Source organism: Cynoglossus semilaevis, chromosome 12 (assembly GCF_000523025.1).
Source record: "Cynoglossus semilaevis isolate Cse_v1.0 chromosome 12, Cse_v1.0, whole genome shotgun sequence".
NCBI classification, from domain to species: domain Eukaryota; kingdom Metazoa; phylum Chordata; class Actinopteri; order Pleuronectiformes; family Cynoglossidae; genus Cynoglossus; species Cynoglossus semilaevis.
The window spans coordinates 15,533,344-15,558,674 of NC_024318.1; the positions used below are offsets into that span (position 1 = coordinate 15,533,344).

Here is a 25,331-nt window from a genome sequence, read left to right on the forward strand (position 1 = left end):
GCACAGACTTCAGGTAACACAACGGTCGGGGAGAACTTCAAAGAGATGCGAAATTACAGCGCCATTAGTGGAGCCACCACAGAACTGCTGTGAAGCCGGGGAATCGTTTGACCCAGAGAGGTAGATTCAAAGGAGTTAAAACTGAAAAGAAGAGCAGCGGAGACAAAAACATCCCAACAGCCAAAAATTAAGGGGCAGACCGAGCACTACTCTAAACATTGTTTTTGTTGTATGGGAGACTTGAAAAAAAAAAAAAATTCAAGGAGCCTTTAAAATGCCTATTAGTTATCCCATGACCCTGCAGTGTCTCTGGGAGGATGCTCTTTCATGTCACGTCAGATTATTTATAACGTGGTTTTACGATAAAAAATGATCTTGTTTTAAAACAAAGACCGACAGAAAAATTGTCCAATTAAAACCATTGAGGCTGTCTTCAAGAATTATATGCGACGCTATCTCTTCATCGTTTGCGCTGCAGGCTCACGGAGGTGCTGAATTACTGGTACCGATTTACAACAACTTTGGCATCCAGTTGCGGGCTGGATTCAGCCCACGGGGAACCAGTTGATGATCACTGATTTCATACCAAAGAACCAAAGAACAAGTCTCATTTCTGGTTGCTTTAAGACTAAATGAAGTCAAGTATTGTGGATTTCAATACACGAATAAGACTAGGATACAGTTAAAACACAATAAAACCACAAAAAATATAGGTAAGGTAAACAAGTAGGTAAAAAGTTCTGGGATCTTGAGACGCTGCTGCACTACTGTGTGCCGCCATCTTGAAAATATCTGCCGCCTTCTAAACAATGCATCGACTCAAAGGCATTCACGCTAAATGGGCAAAACTGAAGAACTGTTGCATGTTACACTTACGACCCATAACTGTGTGATTCTGGTTATAACAAAACAACAACTGCAATCAGTCTCACGCTCCACCGCTTCATCCAGAAATCATTTGGTTCCAAGTGTTTTTTATCCCACCTGGTGTGTTCATAATGTGCTCAGTTCTCAGCACTGAGAACCACCAGGCACTCAGACCTGGAGTTTGTTTTGTTTTTTTTTTCAAAAAATACCTCTTTAATTACCACTGACCATAAAAACAGGAGTCTGCACTCCTTCTAATGCAGTAATAAACAGGACCTATCATTTCATTTAGAACACATGGAATGACTGCCTGTCAGACCTGCCTCTCAGTTTAACCTATTTCATATTACAGTCATTTTCAGCATGGTAAAAAGGCCACAGGTTAACCCAGGCATGGGCAAACTAAGGCCCGGGGGCCGGAGGCGGCCCATTCAGCTTTTAAATTAAACTTTTCCAAATGATATAATTTATTTAAATTATCATCATATTTCTTGGTTTTCCCTGCAATGCCCAAATTTCCCCAATAGATGGCGTAGAAAAGGCATAAAAAGCATTGTAGCCTTTATGCATGACTTTTACATGTCATTTGTCTCAGTTCACATGAACGTTCCATCTATCTGCTCCTGACCCGCCCCCCAGTTCAATTTTAAGACAATTGTGGCCCGCGGGTCAAAAGGGTTTGCCCATGCCTGAATTGTTCATCCCTAATGCACAAATGAATCCTTACAGTGCCCCAAAAGCAGGAGTGTCAAACATATGGCCCACGGGCCAAAACCAGCCCACTTGTTGAATAAAAAAAGAAAAAAAAATGCACAAACTTCATTTTCAGGAAATGGTTGTTTTTCATTATATTTCACTAAATATGAAGATTTATCCAATTTACTTTTTTTGCATGAAAACAAAAGGAAAACTACAGACTTTACGTTATATATAGGTTATTATGTTATGATTCAGGCCGATCCAGGCCGCTTGACATATAATTAGGTTGTAAGCAGCCCCTGTATCAAAATGCGTTTGAAAAAAAGAACGTGAAAAAAAAAAAGATTATTTTTATAATTGTTTTTCCTCATGTCCCTTTAGGGGCTCTAGAAATCCCAGTCACTCTGTGTGCAGGGAAACCTGCAAATGAAAGTTTAGGAAAATTAAGAAAAAATTAAGATCTATGAGGGCGGCAGGGCAGGGGTTGTTGCTGCACAAATTAAAATCCAGTTTAATCTAAAATCTGTTATTTACGGATTTGTTTTATTCTTAAGATAGAAGTTATGAAACCTTATAAAATTTTGGTGGACCTGAGTTCGCACTGAGGTGTTAGCCAAGTTCAAGTTTATTTTCGTCGGTCTCTGCCTGTAGGGCTGCTAAAATAATCATGATGAGAACGAACTTAATCAGGTCATACGCAATAGGACGCTTGACTAAGTTTACACTAGTGACGGGAGTATCGATTCCCTGGTATTGATATATAGATACTTGTTAGTATCGAATGAATATCAGTTATTCTCATAAAGTTTCAATATGAAGTAATCAATGAAAATGGTTACCTAGTGGATTTCTGAATTTTAACCTTTATAATCAGGACTAATGTTGATCAAAAGTTATGGCAAATATTACCATATGATTTTGGGGAGGATGCCATTTTACCTTAATAGTAGCAGTTAAACTATTTACATTACATTGTGTCAAAATAAAGTCATGTAGTTTGTATTATTGTTATGAAAAATACATATTAAAGTTGATAAATGGCCAGTATTTGTCAGGTGATATATTGGATAAAAAAAACAAACAAACAAAGTATGAGTATTAATATCGGTATCAAATAAAATTGCCAAAAAAAGTAACTGGTATCGCATTGAGTTAAAAAAATTCTGGTTTTTAATGGATAAAAAACAAAAAAAACAAAACAAAGTATGAGTATTAATATCAGTATCAAAAAAATTGCCAAAAAAAGTAACTGTTATCGCATTGAGTTAAAAAAATTCTGGTATTGCACATCACTAGTCCCATGTTGCCAAAAAAGTGAAGTAAATTGTGTCCAGTGGACACAGCTTGACAGTTAAGACTGGCCTGGGACATCTGTTAGCACAACATTCTGGTCCAATTGTACTTTTTAAGTCTTAGGGAAATGTATATTTCTGAAACATTGTCTGAAAATGTACTTTTGTCTTTTTACAGCCGACACTCATCCCTGTTTCATTGTGGAATTGTCTTTGGTAGTTAACTTTGACTTCATAAAAGCACCAGGTCTTTCTTTTTCCACCCGCACCACAAATTAGTCTCATGCTGTGTCATGATGTACAGGCTCCGTTTTAGTAATCACAAGCAGATCTGTGTTCACCATGGACTTACGACGGCTGTGGACTTTAACAGACCGCCAGTCGCACTGTTGTCGCCTGTGTCACTGGTGCTCCGCGTATTAAACTAACGCTAGCTGTAATTCAGTGACTGTGCTAATCCTGACCACAAGTTATCCACATGCTGGAGTTAATGTTTTCTTCATGCAGTCACATGAAATTAGTGTCTGTAGTACCATTCCTAGTACATTTTAAATTGCAGCATATGGACAAAGACAAGAACAGACGGTCTGTATGTACTCTAGCTCAAAATGAAGGACCAAAAGGTCGACAAATAAAAAATTTAAAAATAAAAAAAAGCACTACAACAACAGTGAACAACAACTAAAATCAATAATCGAAATCCATCTGGACACATGTATAAAGAAATCAGCCACATACAACATAATTAGATATCAAGTGGGCTGGACCAGTACAATCATAACATAATTACATATGAATTAGAAAAAGATGTCTTTTTCCCCTTTGTTTTCACACAAAAACATCATTAGATTAATCTTCCTATTTAATAAAATATATGTTTATTGAGCGTTTGTGTATTTTTTTTATTTTCAAAATCTATCAAATGGGCCAGATTGAAATGCCAACCGGGCCAGTTTTGGCCCACAGGCCTTATGTTTGACAGCCCCTGGCCTGAACACAGTTTCTGTAAGATACTCCTGACACTCACAGACATGTTTATTCAAGACCGAGTTGAGAGCAGTGAACCGTACCCAAACCCATATTTAGACCAAATTACACATCAAATGCTGCTGCAAGAATCTACAATATACCTTGAAATATGTCAAAACAGCATTCTGGCTCTGCAGGAATTTGAGCTGCGCAGCCGTAAGGGCGTCGCGAGCCGTTGATTTAAAAGGGCAGCTGACGGCATAGCTCAAAAGCCCTTTGATTTCAAGACGACATTGTATCTTGCTCTCACATCCTGGACATGGCATGCCGCATCTGCATTGTGACAACAACGCGATAAGAGCAGAATGATTCCAGCGCTCGTCGAGCTGCTATCTGAGCACGGCCTGCCTCCACTTTACACAGCATGGATCCCTTTAAAGCCGGCTTGAACTTAAGTGCGGTGACTTACGACGGCTGCAGCGTGTAGATACAGTGACAGATATAAATCTTTGGATAAGAGACAAGAGACATAAATAGAATAGGAAGTTGGTGAAGTAAAACAGGAGACAGGAGAAGTGTCTTGTCTCCGAGGGGATCACAGAGAAACATGTGCGATGCAGCTGCGCTCGGTCTGAAGCAGGTCAAGTTCACTATGAAATACAATTTGTCTCCACAATAAAACAATTTCCAGTTGCGCTCCTGCCAATCCCAACCAGTATTTTTCCAACCATTCAAATTGCTCAAGGTGAGTCGAACAGCACCACCTCATGCCCAGGCCCAAAAATCCAAACAATGCCTGGCACATTCCTCCACAGTTCATTCTTGGATATAAGCAGACATCTAACCACCTCCGCAGTCAGCAACAAAAAAAAAAAAAAAAAAAAAAAAAAAAAAAAGAGAGAGTGAGCAAAAGAGAGGAAAGCCTGCTCCTCAACACAGGCATGGAATCGGTCACATGTGCGCAGCATTAACAAAGACACAAACAAGGTAGGGTGTACCGCAACCCTGTGATTATGCTGATTTATGAAGATGTCAAAATGCACTCCACAAAAATATGAGGCACTTTCCCTAAAAAGCTGAATGGACAGGGATTAGTATCTGTTTGCTTGGCTACACGGTAAATAGCTCTGCATTATAGGGGTCACAGCTCTTTTTAAAAAAATTAAAAGGTAGAAAATATGCATTAAAAAAGTAACTCACAGTTCTTAGGGTTCTGTGTAGAAATCGGGCTCTAGTTATTGTTTGGGTAATGGACTACTCTAGGGTGCATTTAAGAATTTATTGCAGATATTGTAAGTGTTTAGCGGCCAACAGGTGGCAGTAGACAGATGTGACCCATAACTCGATAGCAATTGATATGTCCCTGACCCAATTTCTATGGATGGATGGATGGATGGATAGATAGATAGTCATAGTATAACTAGAATAGTTAAGCAAGTTCGAAGCATTGAAAGATGTTTGTTTTGTACATTAAGACTTATGAGCACGAAACGCCGTAGGTCAAGGACGTCATAAACCGAGCACACCCCGGTATTGTTAATCGATTCTAGACGTGAAGAACAAGATTTCTAAATTCTATAAATAATACTGCTGAAGCTAGCATCTATGAAGTTATGGGGGTGTGTACATCAGTAGTCATCTGCATATAGTTATAAGTAAGTAATGAGGTAATAAGACACTCCACACCCAGAAGATTTAGCAGAACAATGTCCCGCCTGATCTTAAAAAACATGGGACAGCAGAAGGGAGTAAATGTTCCTATATGGTCTATACCATTGTTTCCCAAAGACTGGGTCGTGACCCTCAGGTGGGTCGCAAGAGTTTTTTGGGGGGGTCGTCTCGCATCAATTTTCCCAGGAGTTTACCAATAATGTCTATTGACTTGGGTCACGAAGGTTTGTGACTTTTAAAATATGGGTGCCCAGAAAATAAGTTTGGGAAACACTGGTCTGGACTGATATTGCAATGCAGTAAAAAAAAATAATTTAAATATATATTTTTAAGGAGATATTTATTTGAACTTATCTTTTGAGCTGACGTTTTATATTAGAAGTCATTTACCTGAATGTCCCCTGTCCTCAAAGATCACTGCCATACCTACACATACACATCAAAGTTCTATAGTACAGAACAGTGGTTCTCAAACTGTGGTACGCGTACCACCAGTGGTAGTCAAAGCGCTCTCTAGCGATACGTGGTGAAAATTAAAATTTTTACATTTACATTTTCAATTGAATAAATCTGAAACATACCATGTACAATTAATACAATTAATTAATTACATTTAAACATTAACATCTTTCTAAACATCTCTCCTGTGTGGTGGAAGCCAACAGTGAAGGCCTCTGCTGCTATATTCTAATGTTGGTCATCATGGCTGTACTCAGAGAGCTCAATGTTTTCTCAGGTGGTACAGAGTAGAAAAAGTTTGAGAACCACTGGTATAGAATATAACATAGTGTATAGAATGTAGTTCTAAAAGGAATAGAACAGTATGTCCATTGGTGCTTGTACAACTATAACAAGATTCCTTGTTTTTACGACTTCAGATCGCTAAAAATTGCATCTGCGTCACCAATAGATGAAATCTAAAAAGACACAAATCACAATGCGAGCAGTATTTCCACGAGGACCTTCATAAATCATAAATCACCCGTGAGACCACCGTGTTACCAAACCACACCCGCCTCAGATTAGGGCTATTTTAATGGAAATCACTTCTGCTTAAAGCCCTGCAAATGATTAAGAGCTGAAGTCATGAGTGACATTTCACACGTTGACAGCCCCTCTTATCCTTTAATGTCCCCGCAGTTTCGTACCATTCTGCCTCTCTGCCTCACTTTCTCTGTTTTTCTGTCAAATTGCTTTTACTAATAGGTCCAAAGTGCGTCCAACAGCTGTCCAACAAATGTCACACTTCAGTTCCCAGAAAACTGTGATTTTGTTTGCCACATTTTTAGTCACTTTGAGAGATGGGCAATTTGGTCTCGTGTTACCATACTTCAGGATCATATCCAAACCCAGCTCTTAACACCTCTGCTTTTCTGCACGCAGACATTTGAGTGGGGACGGAGTGAGACTCTGATTGGTCAAACTCAGCAGCCAACTCTGGACCGTACAAGTTGCATAACTCTTTCTATCTCTCCCTCCCTCTCTCTCTCTCTCTCTTTCCTCCTTATCGCTCTGCTTCTCTCTCTCTCCATTTCTTACCCTCTCTCGTCCTCCTTTCAGTAAACACCTCTACTTTGACAGGAGTGGCAATTTTCATCTCACTGATTGAAGAGTAAAGCTGCTGCTGGTCCGCCACACAGACTCCTGCCCTGCCCTGCCTTGCTCCCTGTCTCACTTTGTACTATCAGTCATTTAAAAGAACCTCCCCCATAATCTTAATCCTTCATGTCTCAAGGCCCCTTGAGAACTAAAAGTCTCAGTCTCCTCTGGTCTGTTTAATTTGCTCTCAGGTTACAGAGCAATTTTATGTTAAAACTTAATCACAGAACAGTTTTCCACAGCCTTCTGTGCACACAAATTCCATTGCATTGTAGACAACAAATTTAACAAAAAAAAAATTTTTTTTTTTAAAGTAACTCCGCCTTAAGTAAGTTGCAAAAACACAAAGACCCACTTCATTTCTCTAAGCTTAATCTGCCAATTGCCTGTCCCCTTAATAGGACTGCTTAATTGTAATGACTGTGTCTTGTTTGTATTGGGATGAATGAGGCTTTTGGATAGAAGAGAGGCGGCAGCCCCAGACCACAGCAGCAAAGGCGGGCAGCGGTGACGACTAACAGCTCATCAGCATTGGAGACAGAGGGCACCTCATCAAAGACTTAAGTAAAAAATTAAGTAAACTGTCCCCCCACAGATTAAAGCCACAAGTGGCCGAATTCAGAGCGGTGACTGGGGATAATCTTAACCTCAGCAAAGCCTGAGCTAATATGAAGAGAAAACACAAAACTAACCACAGATTGTGTCTAGACGGAGCCTTAATCTTATTCTAAGACATTGCAGATGAGGATATTGACATCACTGTTCTAGTTTAAGCGGGGGGATTACGCAAAGAGGCGTACAAACAGACGGATGAAAAATAAGCAAATATGTATAGCAAAAAAATAAATTTAAAAAATAAAGACGTTTAAGGACATGTTTAAAAAAATAAAATAAAAAAAGTGTTGAGCAGAAAGAAAGACATTTATCGGTTTTGTGCAGAAATGCTGTCGACCTCTCTGAGCCGAACTCACAGGCGTTGGAAACGTGCCCTGTGGTCAATTAAGTGTTAATTCGTCTTTAGAAATAGTACTGCAAAAGCCAGCATCTATGGAGTTACGGGGTTGAGTACATTACACTGTAAAGTGCATAGGGTTTCTTTATCTCTTAATGACCATATGTATAAACGTGGGTCAATGATTGGTTCTTACAGTTTGTTGCCCTATGATTTCTGAGCTTGTGCTAACGGAAATGTGTGGTGGAGAATTATCGGACGTACAAGTAAGGCATCAGGCTTGTCTGTAGAAATATATTATTGATTAAAGGTACTTTAGTATCTTTCTCAGGATACTATATTATGAAATGCAATGATCTTGATCTACTGTCAATTTACTCACTCAATCTTTCTGCCAAGTACAAAACCAGGGCCTGTTTAGTCGAACACAACACTGATTTACTGGAAGGAATTGAAGAAATGCTCACAAAGATCTCCTTCTCAGTCCTTGTGTGACAGAGTGACTGGTAGTATAATGGGACACGATTGCAAACGTGAACACATATGGACAAAGTAAAGCCAAGAGTGTTTGCACGTGTGTCTATTGCTATTCTAAAAGCTGCTCTGAACTTTTCACCTTCTTACAACTAAACAAAAACAAAAACAAAACAGAACAGAAAATGCTGACATCGAAAGAAAAAAGTCCAAAGACTGTGAGAAAGCAGTTTAAAACAGATGTTAAGAACGCTTTACAACAGGGGTCTCAAATGGAAATTACCTGAGGTCTGCTGCTGCTGTCAATTCATTGGGGTTTTAATACAAACTAAATTAGCTACTGTCAATTCATTGGGGTTTTAATACAAAATAAATCATTCTTGAATGACTGACTAAAGTCTTTTATTGAAAATAACAAAAAATAAAACAACTGAAAATAAATATCTAAATTACCTTATGGAGAAATTAAATGAATATTGACATGTAGTTACGGGCCGAACGTGGGGGCTTCAGGGGCTGACAGTGGCCTCTGAGCCAGCAGTTTGACACCCCTGCCTTAGAATGGGAATTTCTAGGTTGACGTAAACAAGAGGAAGAAACTTAAAAGACACTATTTATGTTAGTGTTTTTCTTTTTTAAATACACGTCCATATAAACAAAATAGTGCATTAGCTTTATTTATGTGTGCCTTTGTAAAATCTACGTAATAGATGTGCGTTTTTAGAACCCCCGTGTGGCTTTAACTGCAAACGTCACACGCAGTTCATCCAGTTGTTAGACGAGGAGGAAACAATAACCGTGTCTGTGTCGAGCTGGACAGGAGGAGAGCTACAAAATAATAATTAGTTCCCAGGATAACCCCAGACTGTGGCGCTCATCATAGCATGTGATGATAACACTACGAGTGATGAGAGAAGGAAAACAACATGTCTTCTTTGCATTTCCCCGCGCTGCCTCCGCTGATGTTCCTTCATGATGAAAGCATCCCATAATCCCGTTGGAATGACAGTGGACAAAACATGGATAAGAGCAGGGAGGAAATTGCAGTACAAACAGCCTGATGAGTGTCAGAGACATGGCCCAATGAGTCTGGTCGGATCTGTGTTTGCACAGAACCAAAACATGCAGATTGAAGCTCAAAGCCTTTGTATTAGTGCACGTGAGTGCGTCCTGTGTGCCCTGTGCGCGTGCGCGCGCATTGAGCAACAGCCATAGGCTGGGCCGACGACTGTGAATGGAGCCAACAGGTGATTCAGGAAGAGACTTCTGCAGAACTGGATTCCCATGGGATTAGTGGTCAACTCTTCTCCCTCGGCCCGTTTCCTCTTATAGATCCCAGAGGTGTAATCAGAAATGCTTTGTACGAGACCTATTGTGGCTCCTGGACTGGTGGAATCTGACTCAAAATAAATGTGTGTGTTTTTCTCACACAGGTTAAGCAAGGCCCGCGGATTTGGGAATAATCTTTTTTTTCCTTTCAGAAAGCGTTTAATTGCGTCGGCTGGCAAGCCCAAACCAAATGGAATGCACTTATGAGCGATGTGTTCATGCAGGTCTTTTTTATAATGCGAACTGTATGTTTGCTTTCCTATTGCATCTAATTGGCTCAATAACACCGGCGTCATTAAGTTATCACACGGGTTCTTCAGGCAAAAATCACAGCAAAATGAACTTCTTTTAATCTTTCTCTGGAGGGAAATGAAAGGTGGAATAAAAACAGAACAGTTAAGAGGTATGAAAATTCTCTTCATACTTTGGCACGTTTTTCATTCTACTATAAACTGCGAAAAAAAGGCCTAAGACCTGCCTAAGAAGCCATGTCACTCACCTATGCCGACAAAGTGGTAACATCATAATCTAGGACATAAAAACTTCAGAAGAGTCTGATTGACGCCTGGGAGCCAAGATGAAGGGCAAGATGTTCCCAAAACAACAACACAAAAGAAGGTGAATGTAGCACAATTAAATGTACAACGTACAACCAGCGACTGTAAACGCTACACAACTGGTTCCCATACAAAATCTATTTAACGCCTTAGGCCGGGATGATGAATCAAACTATTATCATACTTCATGGTACTACCTGCAGCTGAATACGACTGATCTAACTCCATGACAGATTATGGTATGGTTTGTCATAATGAGCACATGGTAGAAAAATTCAGAGGAGGTCAGAAGTCACATGTCATAAAAAAACACACGCCATTTGGCGGTTACTGCCATAAGGTGAGGCACTGGTTGAGTGTCTGTGAGCCTGGGAACCAATGCTGTCGTTAGCTTTCTTGGGAAAATGTCAACAACTTTATGCACAGATCAAACCAGGGATGATATTTAGAAGCCTTTACATCAACTGTAACTCCATCACCCTTAGCCCTTTCGGCCAACCACAAACCAGCGGAGGTGCTCTCAGACTCACTGCTGGTACACTGCACAGAAACCTAGCAACCAGGTCCAGCCCTGAGGTGGAAACTGGATCTGCAGCTGGTAAAAAAAAAAACATAAATCCAACTGATAACTGAAATGAGTCGGTGAACTACAGTGAATGTGTCCCTCCAAACATAGCTGGGTGTAAATATGTGGCGCCACAGCCTCAGCAGCAGGTAGTCATAAGGCCCTGACGTGCAGCCCATAGATGTGTTAGCAGATGTGTTACTCACAGCCAACCCCCCCCTTCCCCTCCTCACCCTCCCCCACCTCACCCCCATCCCCTCATAAGAAAACCTCCTAGACACATATTTCAGTGTCTCCACATGGCTAAGAGACCATTAGGCTCAATTTAAAGGGCAAGACATTTTGGCTGCTGTCATCTTATGTCAGTCAGCCACAGGGACCGCGCCGTGGTTAGAAAGGGTTGTAAATAAACACCACACACATACAGGCCAGGAGCAGGGAGCTGCTGCTGCTGCTGCTGCTGCTGCTGCTGCCGGTGTTGATGGGGGAATGAACCACAGGTTTGAACCAAGTCTCCTTTCAATTACCCCCCTCTCCCTTCTTCCCAGCACCCCCACGATTGGACGATATAACCCACGACCCCAGAAGTCATCAGTTAGTCAGCAACTTTGTCCTCCTTCCTCATACACAAACAACAACAACAGCAGCAGCAGCAGCAGCAGCAGCAGCAGCAGTCCCACACACATCATCTAAATCTGCCTCACACTGTCCCCTGGCTCTGGTCAGGCCCAACTGGCGACAGCAGTGATGGAAAAAGTGAAGACATCTTTCTCTTAAAAGCCCCGGGGTCCCAGCAAACCCTCCCCTCTCCTGCTCTTCACCCTCTGTCTCTCCCCTGTCTGTCTTCTTCTGGAGTGAGGACCACACAGATGTTCCAAACCACATCCAAGCAGTCTGGCTGTGATGAGCACATTTGCACACAGAGTGTAAGTTAACAAAGTGCCAGCAGCTAAATGTGTCTGACTAGGGCCTAGGACTAATCAGTCTTAGACAAGGACCACTGGAACCGAAAGTGATGCTGCTTACATAACTCTGGTAGACCTATTAGTACACACAGGCCCACACTCACACATAATGGCAAATTATCACATGGAATATGGGATGAGCCGTTGCTTTGGAAACAGCGCGAACAACTCAATAGCTCTGGGCTGAGACTCTCGACTGTCAGCGGTAATACTTTGATCGCCGAGAAAACACGACAAAGAATACCAACGTTTGCAGATAGGCTTGTGTCTCAGAATCGCTGGTGAAATGAAAAAAAAAAAAAGAAAAGGTGAAGGAGAAAGCCCTGGATTAGGAATGAATTAGAGTCAGGAACAGCTTAAATGGAGTGATTCAGTGGAACTCCAGTGAATAAAGAGGAATATTACAAGAGTTACTGAATGCCACGTCCTCTTTGAGTAATCAGCCATCTTTACCAGCCTCGCAGACATCAATGCAAGCGTGTCTCAGCCCCTGTCATTTAAAACAGCTACTGTTTTAATGCACCAAAAAACTAGTCAAACCCCTCAATTACACTTCATGTGAATACTGAGTGTGTGTGTGTGTGTGTTTGTGTGTGTGTGTGTGGTGTGTGCATACTCATCTGCAGTCTGTGGTTTGGTATGGTTTGGCGGGTGTGGGAAAGTGTGGTTAGAGCTATACTCACACAAATAGCGGTTTTTAGTGTGAGCAGACAGTGAAATTCTCATTTTAAGACAACAACACAGTGTGTACCTCCAGGCTCACCATGGGCCAAACCACACAATGTTTAAATCATTTTGGCTTAATTGCTTTTTAACAAGGCTCCCTACTGCATTGACATTAGACATTAACACTGTGGGTGCTGAAAGCTTAAAAGCCTTAAAAGACTGGCATGTCTGGTCCTACACCGCTGCGTCTGACTCAGAATAACACAAGAAATGTTTTTGGAGAAAAAAAAAAGAAAAAAACATTTTCTGGACTCTATCGCCTCAGCATGGAGTGTCTCTCAAAAAGACGTTCAAAGGTTGTTTTTTCTTTTTTTTTCTCTCCAAAAATCCAATTTCATCCCCGAATTATTACGTCTCTGCCGCGTCTGGTGGCCCTTGCTGGCCCGCTACATGCAGGGCTGAGATACGATCTGACCCTGTAGCCATCGATAGAGCTGCGCGCGATACACGGTAGGCTACAAATACAGGACTTTGAGTCGTAAACCCCTTCATTACCAGAGCCAGACAGTGTGGAGCATATATTTTACTACACACCCAACATTTCAGATAGAATATAACCTTTGGGCGGGATGTACGACACTGAACTGCACTGCGTATGTGTGTGTTTGTCTGACCTGTCTGTCACTTAAACCTTACTTTGGGTTTTGAGTACATTTCCAAAATAACAATGTACAGCGTAGAAATTATAAAGCACTCAACATGTACAATATATGGTTATAGAAACCCTAAAAACATCTGAGATGACTTCTGAAATGGCTGCAAGTCAACACTCACGGTCCACAGAGGTTACAGCCCCACAAACGTGAAAACAAAAACATTGGGACACCGACCCTAATATCTCGGATCAGTCTGAGAAAGCAGCTCCCCGGATACTTACCACTGCGGTCATTTTGGGTCTATTTTAGTCGGGCATCGTCTCAAATAGCTGCAGGAAATGAGGAGATGATGATGGACTCTAGTCTCTGCCTAAGCACCGCTGTCCTAAAATAGGAGTGATCTGTTGTCCTCCGCATGTCTACAGGAGAAAGGAGAGAGTAGTCAGACTGAAGAAATCAGCAACAAATTGGCCATAAACAAATAAAGGTAATTCAGACAACAACATTTTTTTATGTAATACCGTTGTATTAAAAATCAAGATTTAATTAATATTTAATCCTAATAATGTATTACTGGGGGTTACTGGCATCCACCCAGAAAAAGCCACAAGAAAAGGTTAAGTTCAGAACCAATACAAAAGCTGTAAATTAGTTTGAGCTACTAATTAAAACGTAATATTATCCCCACTTCTGAAAAAAAAAAAAAACACCCACAAGAGACAAAAACTCCATTTCGCACGACCTTTAACGACTAAAGAGATTAAAAACCTTTATGTTACCTTTAATTATTCAGCGCCCAATCCTTTAAAGCCTTTTTTTATTGGCTCGTTCTGCCCGGAGCGAATGCAGCATCGCAGCTGTGAGTTTTAGGCGCCATCTTGTGGTCGAGAAAGGAATGTACCACAGGCGTGTGTGTATGTGTGTACCTGTGGCTCAATTTTAATGGCTTTTCTTTTTTAGATTTTTAAGATAAGATGAGGTTGAGGGATACGGAAAAAGGCGGTAAAAAGATGAAAGCATGTTTTAAGGAAATAAAATTATCACGCTGAAAAATCAAGATATAAAATAAATGTAAAGAAAATGAGAGAGCCCACCAAGTCAGGAATGACTATTAATTATCTGGCAATTAATGTGTGTTCTGGTTGTTTGAGCACTTTATAAAAAAAGATTGTTGCTTTATGTATGTTTTTTTTAAGGTTTCAGATGAGACATATATACTTTTAAAAACATCTACTTTACATCAAGCTTCAAAAAAGAGTAAAGTGTATTAAAGTATTCTCCCTGATACTGCCTCTGTAAGTGTACGATAAAAGATATGCATGAGGATAAAAATGCGGTTCGCTTACCAGGCACTGCACGGTGTCACCAGATGTTTTCTTTGGGACGTACGGCGGTGGTTCGTTTTCACCTGGAGGCCGTCTGGGTTCAACTCCATTTAACCAGCGGTGAAGCTGCGGTGCTGAAGAGCAAAGTGCGAGAGCCACATTGATTATAAGTGAAATGAGTGGCCCGCAGAGAAATCCGACAATGTCTATGAATTGGACTGGAGTGTGTTTTAATCAAGTCGGGGGTCCTTTGAGGAGCGCTGATGAATTTAGGATTGATCATGAAAGGGCAAAGCTCGCCGCTTGCATCACTTGTCTACCGCAGTAATGAACTATCAAGTGCTGCAACAACATCATAACTCAATAAGCGCTCTCAGCTGTGTAAGCACTCAAGAAAAGGGCACCGCGACGTGACAGTGGGCGAGTTCGTCTGGCAATTAAAAAAAAAGCCAAGAGGGGGAGGCGGATCCTCCCTCACCTCGCTCGCTTCTCATCTGCTGTTTATGCTGTTAGAACAACTTAATCCAGTCAATTTGATTCGTGTCAGGTGTTCAAAACAAAACCAAAACTGCATGCAATAGAGACGGGAGAGACGGGATGCTGAAAGATTCTGATTGGCAGCTGGAGGGGTTAGGATAGGAAGTACTGCCAAGCCATGGACCACAATTGTTACTTTACAGTGGTAGGGTGGTCGCCTCAGAGTAAGATGATCACAAATATATGCATTTAGTAGTTCAATGGTGTAGTGGTTATCATGCTTGCCTTACACACAGGAGGTCCTAGTTTCGAGGCCCAGAGGAACCACATACTTAATGGCGCCTCCTGCTGCAGCTTGTATGGGATGTGAAGACTCCGGGTGGGATTTGAACCTGCAAGTCTCTGATATCAGGCCGAAACTGATGGAGTTGTCCAGCATGTTGCCCTGGTGTGTACTCCAGTTTCCTCTCACAGTCAAAACAGCCAGTACTGAAAAGGAAATAAATGAATGAATGAATGAATGAATGACTCCCACTCATTCTGCCCCTCTAGATATATCTCCCCACTTTTACCTAAAAAGAAGAGCCTGCATTTCAAGTGAAAGATGAAGCAGAGTAAAGAGACGGTTAATGTTGTTTGTCATTTCTGTAACGGAGAGTCGTCCATCACGACAGTGCTCCAAAGTGCCTCGGCGATGACCTTCTCCATCTGCGTTCATTAGCGAATTCATTTTAGTGTCTGTTTTCACTGGAGGCGGTGAGAGCGCGCTCCAAAGTCCAGCTCGGACGACAAAAGCAGCGTTTCAGTTTTCTTTCAATAAAAGTTGACTATCCGGATAAACAATACACCGTGGTTCTTATAGAAAGCAAGATTTCGCAATCAATTATTTTAATCACTGACACAGTCGCTACTCGGTGTGGGCATAAAAACCCACGGCACACTTTCTGAAGCGGCTTTAAAAATTACAACCTGTGATTAAAGATTAAAGCAAAACAATTTCCCTGCGTGTCTGTTGGTTCCTAACGTTTTAACCAAACAGTGTCATTAGAAGATCAAAGCAGATGAAGCTGTACAATGTTTTTCCTTCCCAGGGAAAAAGACGAAGAAATCCACACAAATGCAAACAGCTCTGTCTGTGTTCTTAATGAAAATGGCCCGGTGCGCCCGCCTTTGTGGTGTTCATGTATTTTTTAGTATTTATACACGGCTTTTGGCTAAATATTTGAGTTCGTAGCTTTTTAAAGTTTCAACATCAGCACGTTGATGTAGATGAAAAAATAAAGCTCAGCGAGCCAGCCGAGGTAATCAATGATCAAATTTGTATTACTGTATGCATCAAAAAGTCCCACCGTGCACTTTGATTTGCATAAACCTGAACAATAATTTAAAAAATCAAAGTTAATGTTTCTGGTAATAGATTGCATTTCTGAGTGTTTAGAAATTACCCCAAAGAACAGCACCCTCTAATGGAGCTCCCCTGTAATAACTGTGCCTTTTCTCCCTATAACTATTCCCATCTGTTCTCCTGCTGGCCTGCCACAGGCATATATGATGTAGTTGGAGCCAGAACATAAATAAAGTCACAGCAGGTGTTAAGTGCCAGCTGTAATTCTACCAGTGGTTGTTGTGGTTTCATGTAATATGTTTTTTTTTTTTGTTTGTTTCTACCCATGCCTGTTTCTGCGGCGTTCACAGCCTCCACCTATTTAAATAAATATATACGTGTATATGTGACCCTGCACTGCAAGGCTGAGGTGAAATATGTTTTACTTCAGAGCGGGATTACGCTGAAAACACAATCCTGGCCTGCAGGGCTCGGCGTGTAATAAGCATAGGTGACAGACAGGAATTACGAGGAGTTTTTCTCCCTGCCTCCGTTTGGGATTTGTGATTATCTCCTTAAGAATGACTCATGGTTAGATCAACACGGAGCCCGCTGTAGGCCAGGATATCCTACATATATTAGCTAATCTAATGGGACAAACTCAAGAGGCCTGTCTGTGACTGCTGGAATGACAATGAATAACAGAGCTCCTGAGCAAATGGAAATGGTATTATTGTATTAGCTACTTGACTGAAAATTAAATCTGCTCATGTTAGGGCCCCCAGGTTCACAGACATTGAAAACTTTCACTTAGCAGCGACACGAAGGGCTAAGAGTGTTAGCTTCTGACACAGGTATTTCATATTATGTTACAGTGTTAATACTCGGACAAAATAATGACCATCACTTTGATATAACAATAATGGAAGGTTGCTTTTATTCTTCTCTTCCCTGAGAGAAACAACAACTGAAGTATGTCTCCGCTTCATTGATAGAGGCTGCTAAAAATCGTGCTCACAGCACCTTCAATACCAGACTCTGCTCTCACAGGCTAATTTACTGTACTACAAACACACACACAAGTAACACTATCATGCTATGGCAGATACCGGAAACACTATCTTGGCTTCCGTAATTTAACATTAAATCCCATAACAATAAGAGTCTTATGTGGTGGATTTAGCAGTACCCTGAAAACCAGTACCACAACAACTGAGTCTCAATAACACATTAAGCTTCATTAACATTAAGGTTCTGTGATTAGTCTTAGCTAGGGTGGCCACCCCCAAACCAACAAAATGCGGGACATGTAGCAAGTCTATAGTACCCAAGACATAACCTTAAACATAATCTTAATTCTTTCACATTCAACATAAAATAAGCAACAAAATATGACCTGATGTAAATCTAAACAATTTCAATGTAAATAAGTAAAAAACCAACAGCTCCTGTGTATTATATGGCTATCTGTGACAAAGTTATGAAAATAAAAAGCAGAAATAACACACGGCCGCTCAACTTTTTGCATTACAATCCAGCAGGTGGCAGGCCAACAGCACTATGATTAGCATTATGATTAGCATAATGATTAGCATGTTCCTGAAACACAAGCAGGCTATAACGAGATTCAATGGCCATGAATATATATATTTTGCATCGTTGTAGAACTCTGCATGGTAAACTACTGTAGTAATTTTATCTAACTAGTATCATACTGCACACTTTTGGGTGTTTTCTGTTGTGTACTTCGTGTGTGTGACTCACGTGCATTGTATCGTTTCCCATTCACGACGATTCACCACCATATCCGACAGAAAGGCCGTTTATTTACACAAACTTCAGAATGCCGGTTCAGAATCGGTACCGGTATCAACCAAACGGTGGCGTCTTCTTTTTTTGTCGGTACACTGTACATGGGCCCCTTTACAGTTTCAAAACAGCGCTTTACGATTCCAGACGCTAAAGTGTGTGCTACTGCGGCTAGTTAGCAGTTTGATTGACACACCAGTGAGCCTGTAAGCTAGCACCTTATCCACGAAGTCACCTATCATTGCTATAGACTCCACTGATAGTCATAGATATAGCCAGGTAAATAAAAATAGTTTATTTTCAATAAAGTAATGAAAAAGTGGGACAAAATGTTCAATTTGACGCGGAACGGAGGCTAAAATCGATGTGAAATACGACGTGAGGCGGAACAGGTGTTCACTCTAGTCTTAGCCTATTGTTCTCCACTGCGTATCCTGTTGGGTACAGCACCTCGTTAAAGTCCGTCAACTATTTTCTTACAGATTGTTCTCTGAACACTGATATTTGACACACATATTTGAATTATATATTAATTATATTATATTAACAATAAATCTTGAAAATCTGACAGGGGATCCAATAACAATGGTAAATTAATCTTGAAAATCTGACAGGGGATCCAAACATTTTAAAGTTTATTTATGATAAATTTATGATAAAGATATATTATTGGTTCTGTGTGTACTATCTTGATATTTAGAAGGGGGGTCGATAGATAGTTTGGTTAACCTTGGCCTAGTCGATGATCAGGTAAAGATCCACTGGTTGGAGTATTTTCTAGTCTGGAGAAACAGAAGGATAACATATTTGAGAAAGCTCTGTGCCTCAGTACGTGTTGTAGTACTACATCTACTACATCACAACACTGTCTGAGCTGGATGCACTGAGGAAACCAGGGGCCTCGGAAGACCAATTAGCATAGTGTAGAGACAGGCAGGGCTGTTGTTTGGTGCACACGTAGCACTGCTAACTTTGCAGACTCCTCTCGGTGCATGAATAATTACCGTGCATATAACCTTTGGAAATTTATGAATCTGTTTGGAGCACAGGCGCGGCAGCTTTTCAGTGTCAGGATTTACTTTCACGCAGGTCTATTAAAGAATTACCGTTGCAGAAAATGACTCCTCGTAAAGCAAAAGTGTGTCGAAACCTGTTGTTGAGGATGTATAAATACACTCAAATGACACCTGAGGAGCATCACTGACAAAGCTGCACGTGCACCACAGCTGCTGCGTACGTCGCTCCTCTGCTGTAGTACGTCTGCTGTCACTGTATTTACTGGGGCCGTCAAATTATTACAATCTTTCATTAGAATCAAGTCATTCATAATCCTGATTGTTCAGGATTGTAATTGGTCAATATGACTAGAAACTACGGTTTTGCCTGTATATCGCATGAACATTAAAAACAAATAACAGCAGGTAGTTATTATATCTAAACATGTCATAATGCAATTTGTATTCATTGGTCGTCTCTCGTAGAACCAAGTAGTCCGTCCTGAATTCTTGAGAGAGGTTGTGGTTTTTGGAGCCATCCCCAGCAGTCGTCGTTGACAACAGTTACCGAAGGGCAATGTTTTCCTAACCTTTCACCAACATAAATGTCACAAAAGAATATGTAATAAAATCTATTTTCTTGTTTCAACTTACTGTGTGCACCCGATCCTGTTTAGTTGAACACAATGACTGACTCGCAGGAATTGAAGAAATACACAAACGACGATGTTCTTGAACAGCTCCCAGACTCTTGGTTTCATAGTTTTTAAAGCCGCTGCCACATAAACGAACAAAGACAATTTATGATCAAAATAAGTGATAATTTTAAGAACATTTAAGTGAAATTTGATCATTTTCCACAGCTCACCTGATGATCTCTCACAGTACAGTAATGAGCCACAGCACAGTGGTTGGGATCAGGAATCAAGTTGCCGACGGATCCGCTTTTCCATCACGTTCCCCTATATATTTCATTGACCAATAGCAAAACGTTAAAATGTACTAACTTTAATCTCACACAGCCACAAAACTTCAATCTTTAACTCTGGAGATTTAATCTCATCAGACTGTTTCTCTTTTCTGAACTTGTCGGCATCTCTTGAGGTAATTGTAGTTTGCAGCAATACAGATTACTGCATTCCTTGCTTGCAAATAACCAGCGTGTACACACAGCCATGATGACAAATCACTGACAGTGAACAGCAATCAAACCCAGGCCGGGTTGAAAAACAGGTGTAGGTGTGCCATTTTATCTAATGTCAGTATTGTTCTATAAATATCAAATGAAAATACCAAGCTAATCCCATCTGAGGAGCTGTTGGCACGTACGCTCTCCCTTGCCTTTTATAACCACAGGGGTTCATCCATTCTTAATGCTGTTATTTAATTTACTAAGTGAAATGATCAAAGGATGGAGTGGAGGAAAAAAAAAAACCCCACATAACTCTGTGATAGATGAAAACACTCATTCAGAATGCCTATCTGTGTAGATTCTCATTCATCCAGGATTTGGAGTCAGAGTGCTTCCATTGTTTTCCCTAAGTCAGCCTTAATCCAATTCACCGGGCGAGTATCCCAAAAGAGATTTGTGGAGTACACTACGCCCTTGAGGTCACAAATGCATTTCGTATCTACTTGTAATTATTGCTCTCTCTGGATATCGCTGACAGTTTGAAATGTGGTATTATATTGGACAGCCAGTTTCATGTGCAAACAGCAAAACATCTCTTGATGAAAAATACAGCGGTTTTTTTTTTGTTGTTTTTAAAGGTGAACATGACAGTTAGATCCCTCCTTCTGTTTCACTCATCCATTAAATCCTCAACAGTCAGAGTGGACACATCCTTGACCGTTTAACAGTCCATCACATCACACTCATGCTTACCCCATTTTGACATCACAAATTTCTGGCGACCCCCACAGACTTTTTTTTTTTTTAGACTTACTTGTTGCTAATACACAGTAGCCAGGTTTTTGCACAGTGTGTGTGTGGTGTTTTAAATCATAATTAAAAAAAAAAAAATAACAGTAATTATTTAAAATATATTTCTATCAGTCATTGTCTTTATGTATTACCAGCTATTTCAAGTGACCCAATTTGAATTCCAGGTGACCTCACATGGGGTCGTGATCCCAAGATTGAAAAACACTGATGTTTAGAGTGTTCGTCCAGATATTTCTTGCTTACTCAACTGTTGGGGAATGGGGTCAGAAGGTGCTGAAGAAAATGTCAGCTGTCGGAGGGCCAGGGGGTAGGGAGGAGGGCAGGGAACAGTTCACTTGTAATTGCCAACAAATTATGCTCACATTCACCTTCTTCCTGTCACGTTTTGTCCCTTAGTGCAAAACAAAACAAAAAGTCTTTTCGTTTCTTTTATCCTGCTTTTTCCCTGACAACTTCCATCAAGAAAAATTTCACTCTGGGCATTTAACCCACCTGTGAAATGCTCCAGTACACAGGAGCAGTGGGCTGCACTTAAGGAGCCTGGGGGGTGTTTTTTGATCACAAGCCAGAAGTCCTTATGGGATTCGAACCAGCCATCCTTGCCTGTGGGTCAGAGTCACAGGTTCATCCGGTTTTTTTTGGTTTAGACATTAAGCATGTTTCTTCCCTTCATCATGACTCATGCATTTTGAATCAGTGAAGTTGCCAGACTGATGTTATGATTTCTGACAAGTCGTGATGTCATTTATTATTTAACACAGTCTGAGGATTTGTTTTGATCCTTCAGGACACCAGGCATGTAGGAGCGAAGGCAAGGTTCCATTCCAACCTAATATAAGCAGCCTTTTAAAGCCACTCCGGTTTGGCATGCAGTTTCATCTCTACTGTGACCATCGACCAATGCATTTTTCTGAGAACCTAATAAGGATTGCCTTGTTTTGACTGACGACAGGTCACTTTTTGGAACCGTTAAACATCCATTTTGTATCTTCTCTGTATTTAAACAGCTTTTTTTTCCTTTTGGTAGGGATCTCCGATATTAACTTTTTGCCGATATCCAATATGCCAATATTGACACTTAATTTCCGATTCCAAAATGAACCAATACCGATATTATCGGACATCCTTACTTTTTCGTTTTCGTTAAGGCAGGTCAAAATGTGCACCACCACCATCATCACTGCACACGTCCCGCAGGCTATTGAGGACACAGAGAATATCCATAACCCCATGTTTGGTGACATGTCATTGCTCTTCTTTTATGTGAAGGCCCACTGCTCAAAGACCTCATTCTGACAGACCAGTCTCTGCACACATTGTATTTTTCATGAACCACTGCTGGGTTCTGCTTCTCTGAGGTTCCATGTACTCAGCTTTTATCCACATTATGGTCTCAAGGGCTGCATTTTTTTTAGTTCATGAAGTTTTGACCACACCATGACGCACTTCGGCACTTTCAAGTCCATGTTTGAAATATTGTTAAACTTGAAGGTGAATGTCTGCAGTTAGGTTTCAGAAAAATGAAAAAAAAAAAGAACCCTAACAGAAAAAAGAAAAAAAAAAAAAAAAAAAAAAAGGAAAAGGTCTTACAGGTGAATTATGAAAAGTAGTACATAGAGTACTTTTATTTATAGAATACTTTGGAGCCTCCTGTTTTATCAATAAACTGTAAATCTGCATCATACAACAAGCTTGAAAATATATATTTTGTATTTACAAACAACAGACCTATATGTCACCCTGTAATTACAGCAACAACAATGACGTCATGGTTTTAAACCGAATAATCGACTCTCTGTTTCAAATTAGACGAAAATAATTTCCCTAATTTTTGTTCAAATATATTTTTGTGGGATTCTAACTTAAACTATACAATCTGAATCATAGTTGTTTTCCTTTTGTTTTAAATGATTTTTAGCAAAATACGATTTTGTTTTTCTTTACAGTCTATTTAATATGATGAATGATTAATCATAAAATTATATTTAAGAAATTAAATAAATAATTCTTTTTGTGAACTGATTCAATATTTTTTTTTAATTTGCCCTTTCAAATCGACCATTAAAGGTTTTCTATAAGATAAACTTTATATAAAAAAAAGTGGGTTAAATAAAATTCAAGTTACCACCACGGACAGTGAGAGCTTTCCTAGATGAGGCGCACAACCTTTTTTTTTCCTATAAAAGAGAGAGAAAAAAATGACTGACAAAACGAAAAAAAAAAAAAAAAAAATCTGATAAGTTAACAGCCATCAGTCAGAGTTTTGTCATTGGTATATGCAGGTTGTTCCAGGGTCCCATCCAAAGCTCCTCCTCCTCTGACAGCGTGTGGTCGCTGTGGTATTCCAGTGTCTCTCTGCTGCTCCTGTAGTTATCCACAGAAGTCTCTTGCTCCCCCGTGACACTGGGACTTAAGCTTTTTTTGTCATTCAAGGCCTTGCCAATACTGGTTTTGGATCCAAAGCTCTTGAGCTCCTTAAAGGCAGAATGAAGGGAGTCACAGGAGGACCGAGTGTTGAGGTTGACGTCAACACCAGAGGGGATGCATGTACCTATCCCGTTATTGGTGGTGCTCCCCGAATCTTCGGAGCCTATCACGGTCGGAGGTTCTTCGTGAGTCACTCCTAACTTGTCTAATTTTTTAAACTGCTTACCCAGGCGACACGGAGACCCCACCTTTGAGTTGTTCGGCTGCAGCAGCCGTCTAGTTCGGATGATGGTGCCGTTTTGTGCAAGGTAGATGGTTCCGTTAATGTTGGTGTTGGCAGGTCTGTTCCACTGCATCTCTGTGGTGCTCTCCTCCCCTGTGGAGCTGGTCTCATTCTCCCGATCTACCACTAGCTTGATCCGCTTCTTTTTCCCCGCCTGAGGAGGAAAACATGGGTTACGGTAAATAACGTTTCCTTTAAGCGGAATAAATTATCACTAGCGTCTCCACGCAGCACAGCAAACGGCACGACACTTCATGGTTTTGGCCCTTAGGAAAACTTAATCATTCATTGAAAGGCACCGTTGTTTCAAAACTATAGAAACGGTGACACAGCATTTCCTGAAAGGGAATCGGAAGGAAGAGAGTTAGATAAAGACAGACTCCACCACAACAGAGGGAATATCAAGAGCACCGTGTGATACAAAAAGTAAAGGTGTGAAAACACACTCAGAGAAGAGTAAAAAACACCGAAAGATAAGAGCCAGTCAAAGATGTGAGACAGAAAAACCCTCAAGATTTGCAGCGGGAAGCTCTATTCTTTTTGGCTCAAGGGAACTCAGATAAGGAGAATGTTTAAGTCAGTGAAGAGGCAAACACTATTTCACTCCCATGCAAAGGCAATTGATTCTTTTCTCTCTTACTTCAACGTATATCACAGCATTTTTTTTTTGCCTTTTTAGAAGGCGGTGGAGTTCCCCTCAGACTCTGCGTCTGACGTTGTCCCTGTTCCTCCAGTGCCGCTGCCTGAAGATCTGTCAGAGGAGATGGCGTCCTCGTCCACCTCTGTGATAGGAGACAGTCCACCGTATGTCTCCAGAGAGGTCTCGCCCATGCTTCTGACCTCAGAGCCGTATGGGGGGGCAGTGTAAGAAGTGGAGGGCCCCGGGTCACCAGATGCAACGCTGGATCCGCTGGATATGGCATCCTCACTGACGGAGTCTTTACTCCCCTCAGAGTCCTCCTCCTCCTCTTCGTCTTCTTCGCTCTCTTCTGTGATTGTGTCTTCAGATCCACGACTCAGCATAGACTTTTTCGAACGCTGGCTGCCACCGGTGGACTTAGAACCAGCAGAACTCCCCTGGCTGCCCAGCGAACTCTGATCAGTCATTTGGCTGCCAGAGATTGAGCCACCACTGGACTCAGGCACGGACGTTTTTCTCTGGCTGGACCCACGAGACGATACGTCTTCACTGGCCGACTCGGCCTCGCTGGCTGTCCCTGACCCCGACTCTGCATCACTTGCCGTCCCTGTTCCTGATTCCGCCTCACTGACTTCCTCGCTGGACTTTTCTGTGCTCGCCGATGTTTGCGTTCTCTGTGATGACCTGGCGCTTGAATCACCACTGCGACCAGTGCCACTTTCACTTGCACTCTCACTTCTCCTGCTGCTGCTCCTACTACCGCTACCGCTACGACTGCTGGCCTCGGTTTTTGATGATCTTGTAGAAGAGCGGACAGAAGAGCCACTTTCTTCAGCACTTCCTGA

At 41.1% G+C, this 25,331-nt stretch overlaps 1 protein-coding gene and 1 long non-coding RNA gene across 2 annotated transcripts in view; both read right to left on the minus strand.

Annotated features, from left to right (window-relative positions):
* LOC107989348 (uncharacterized) overlaps nt 1-18,638 on the minus strand; it is a 48,366-nt gene extending 29,728 nt beyond the window's left edge. The window contains exons 1-3 of the long non-coding RNA XR_001760881.2: nt 18,152-18,638; nt 14,608-15,552; nt 13,543-13,680 (exon numbers count right to left, since the gene is read on the minus strand). This is a non-coding gene — a long non-coding RNA (uncharacterized LOC107989348). The remainder of the gene's footprint in view (nt 1-13,542; nt 13,681-14,607; nt 15,553-18,151) is intronic.
* A 4,095-nt stretch (nt 18,639-22,733) lies between these two features.
* Nucleotides 22,734-25,331, minus strand: part of pcdh15a (protocadherin-related 15a) — a 206,765-nt gene continuing 204,167 nt past the window's right edge. The window contains exon 42 of the mRNA XM_025060675.1: nt 22,734-24,000. Within this exon, the coding sequence (XP_024916443.1) occupies nt 23,392-24,000 (609 nt within the window). The 3' untranslated portion in view covers nt 22,734-23,391. The remainder of the gene's footprint in view (nt 24,001-25,331) is intronic.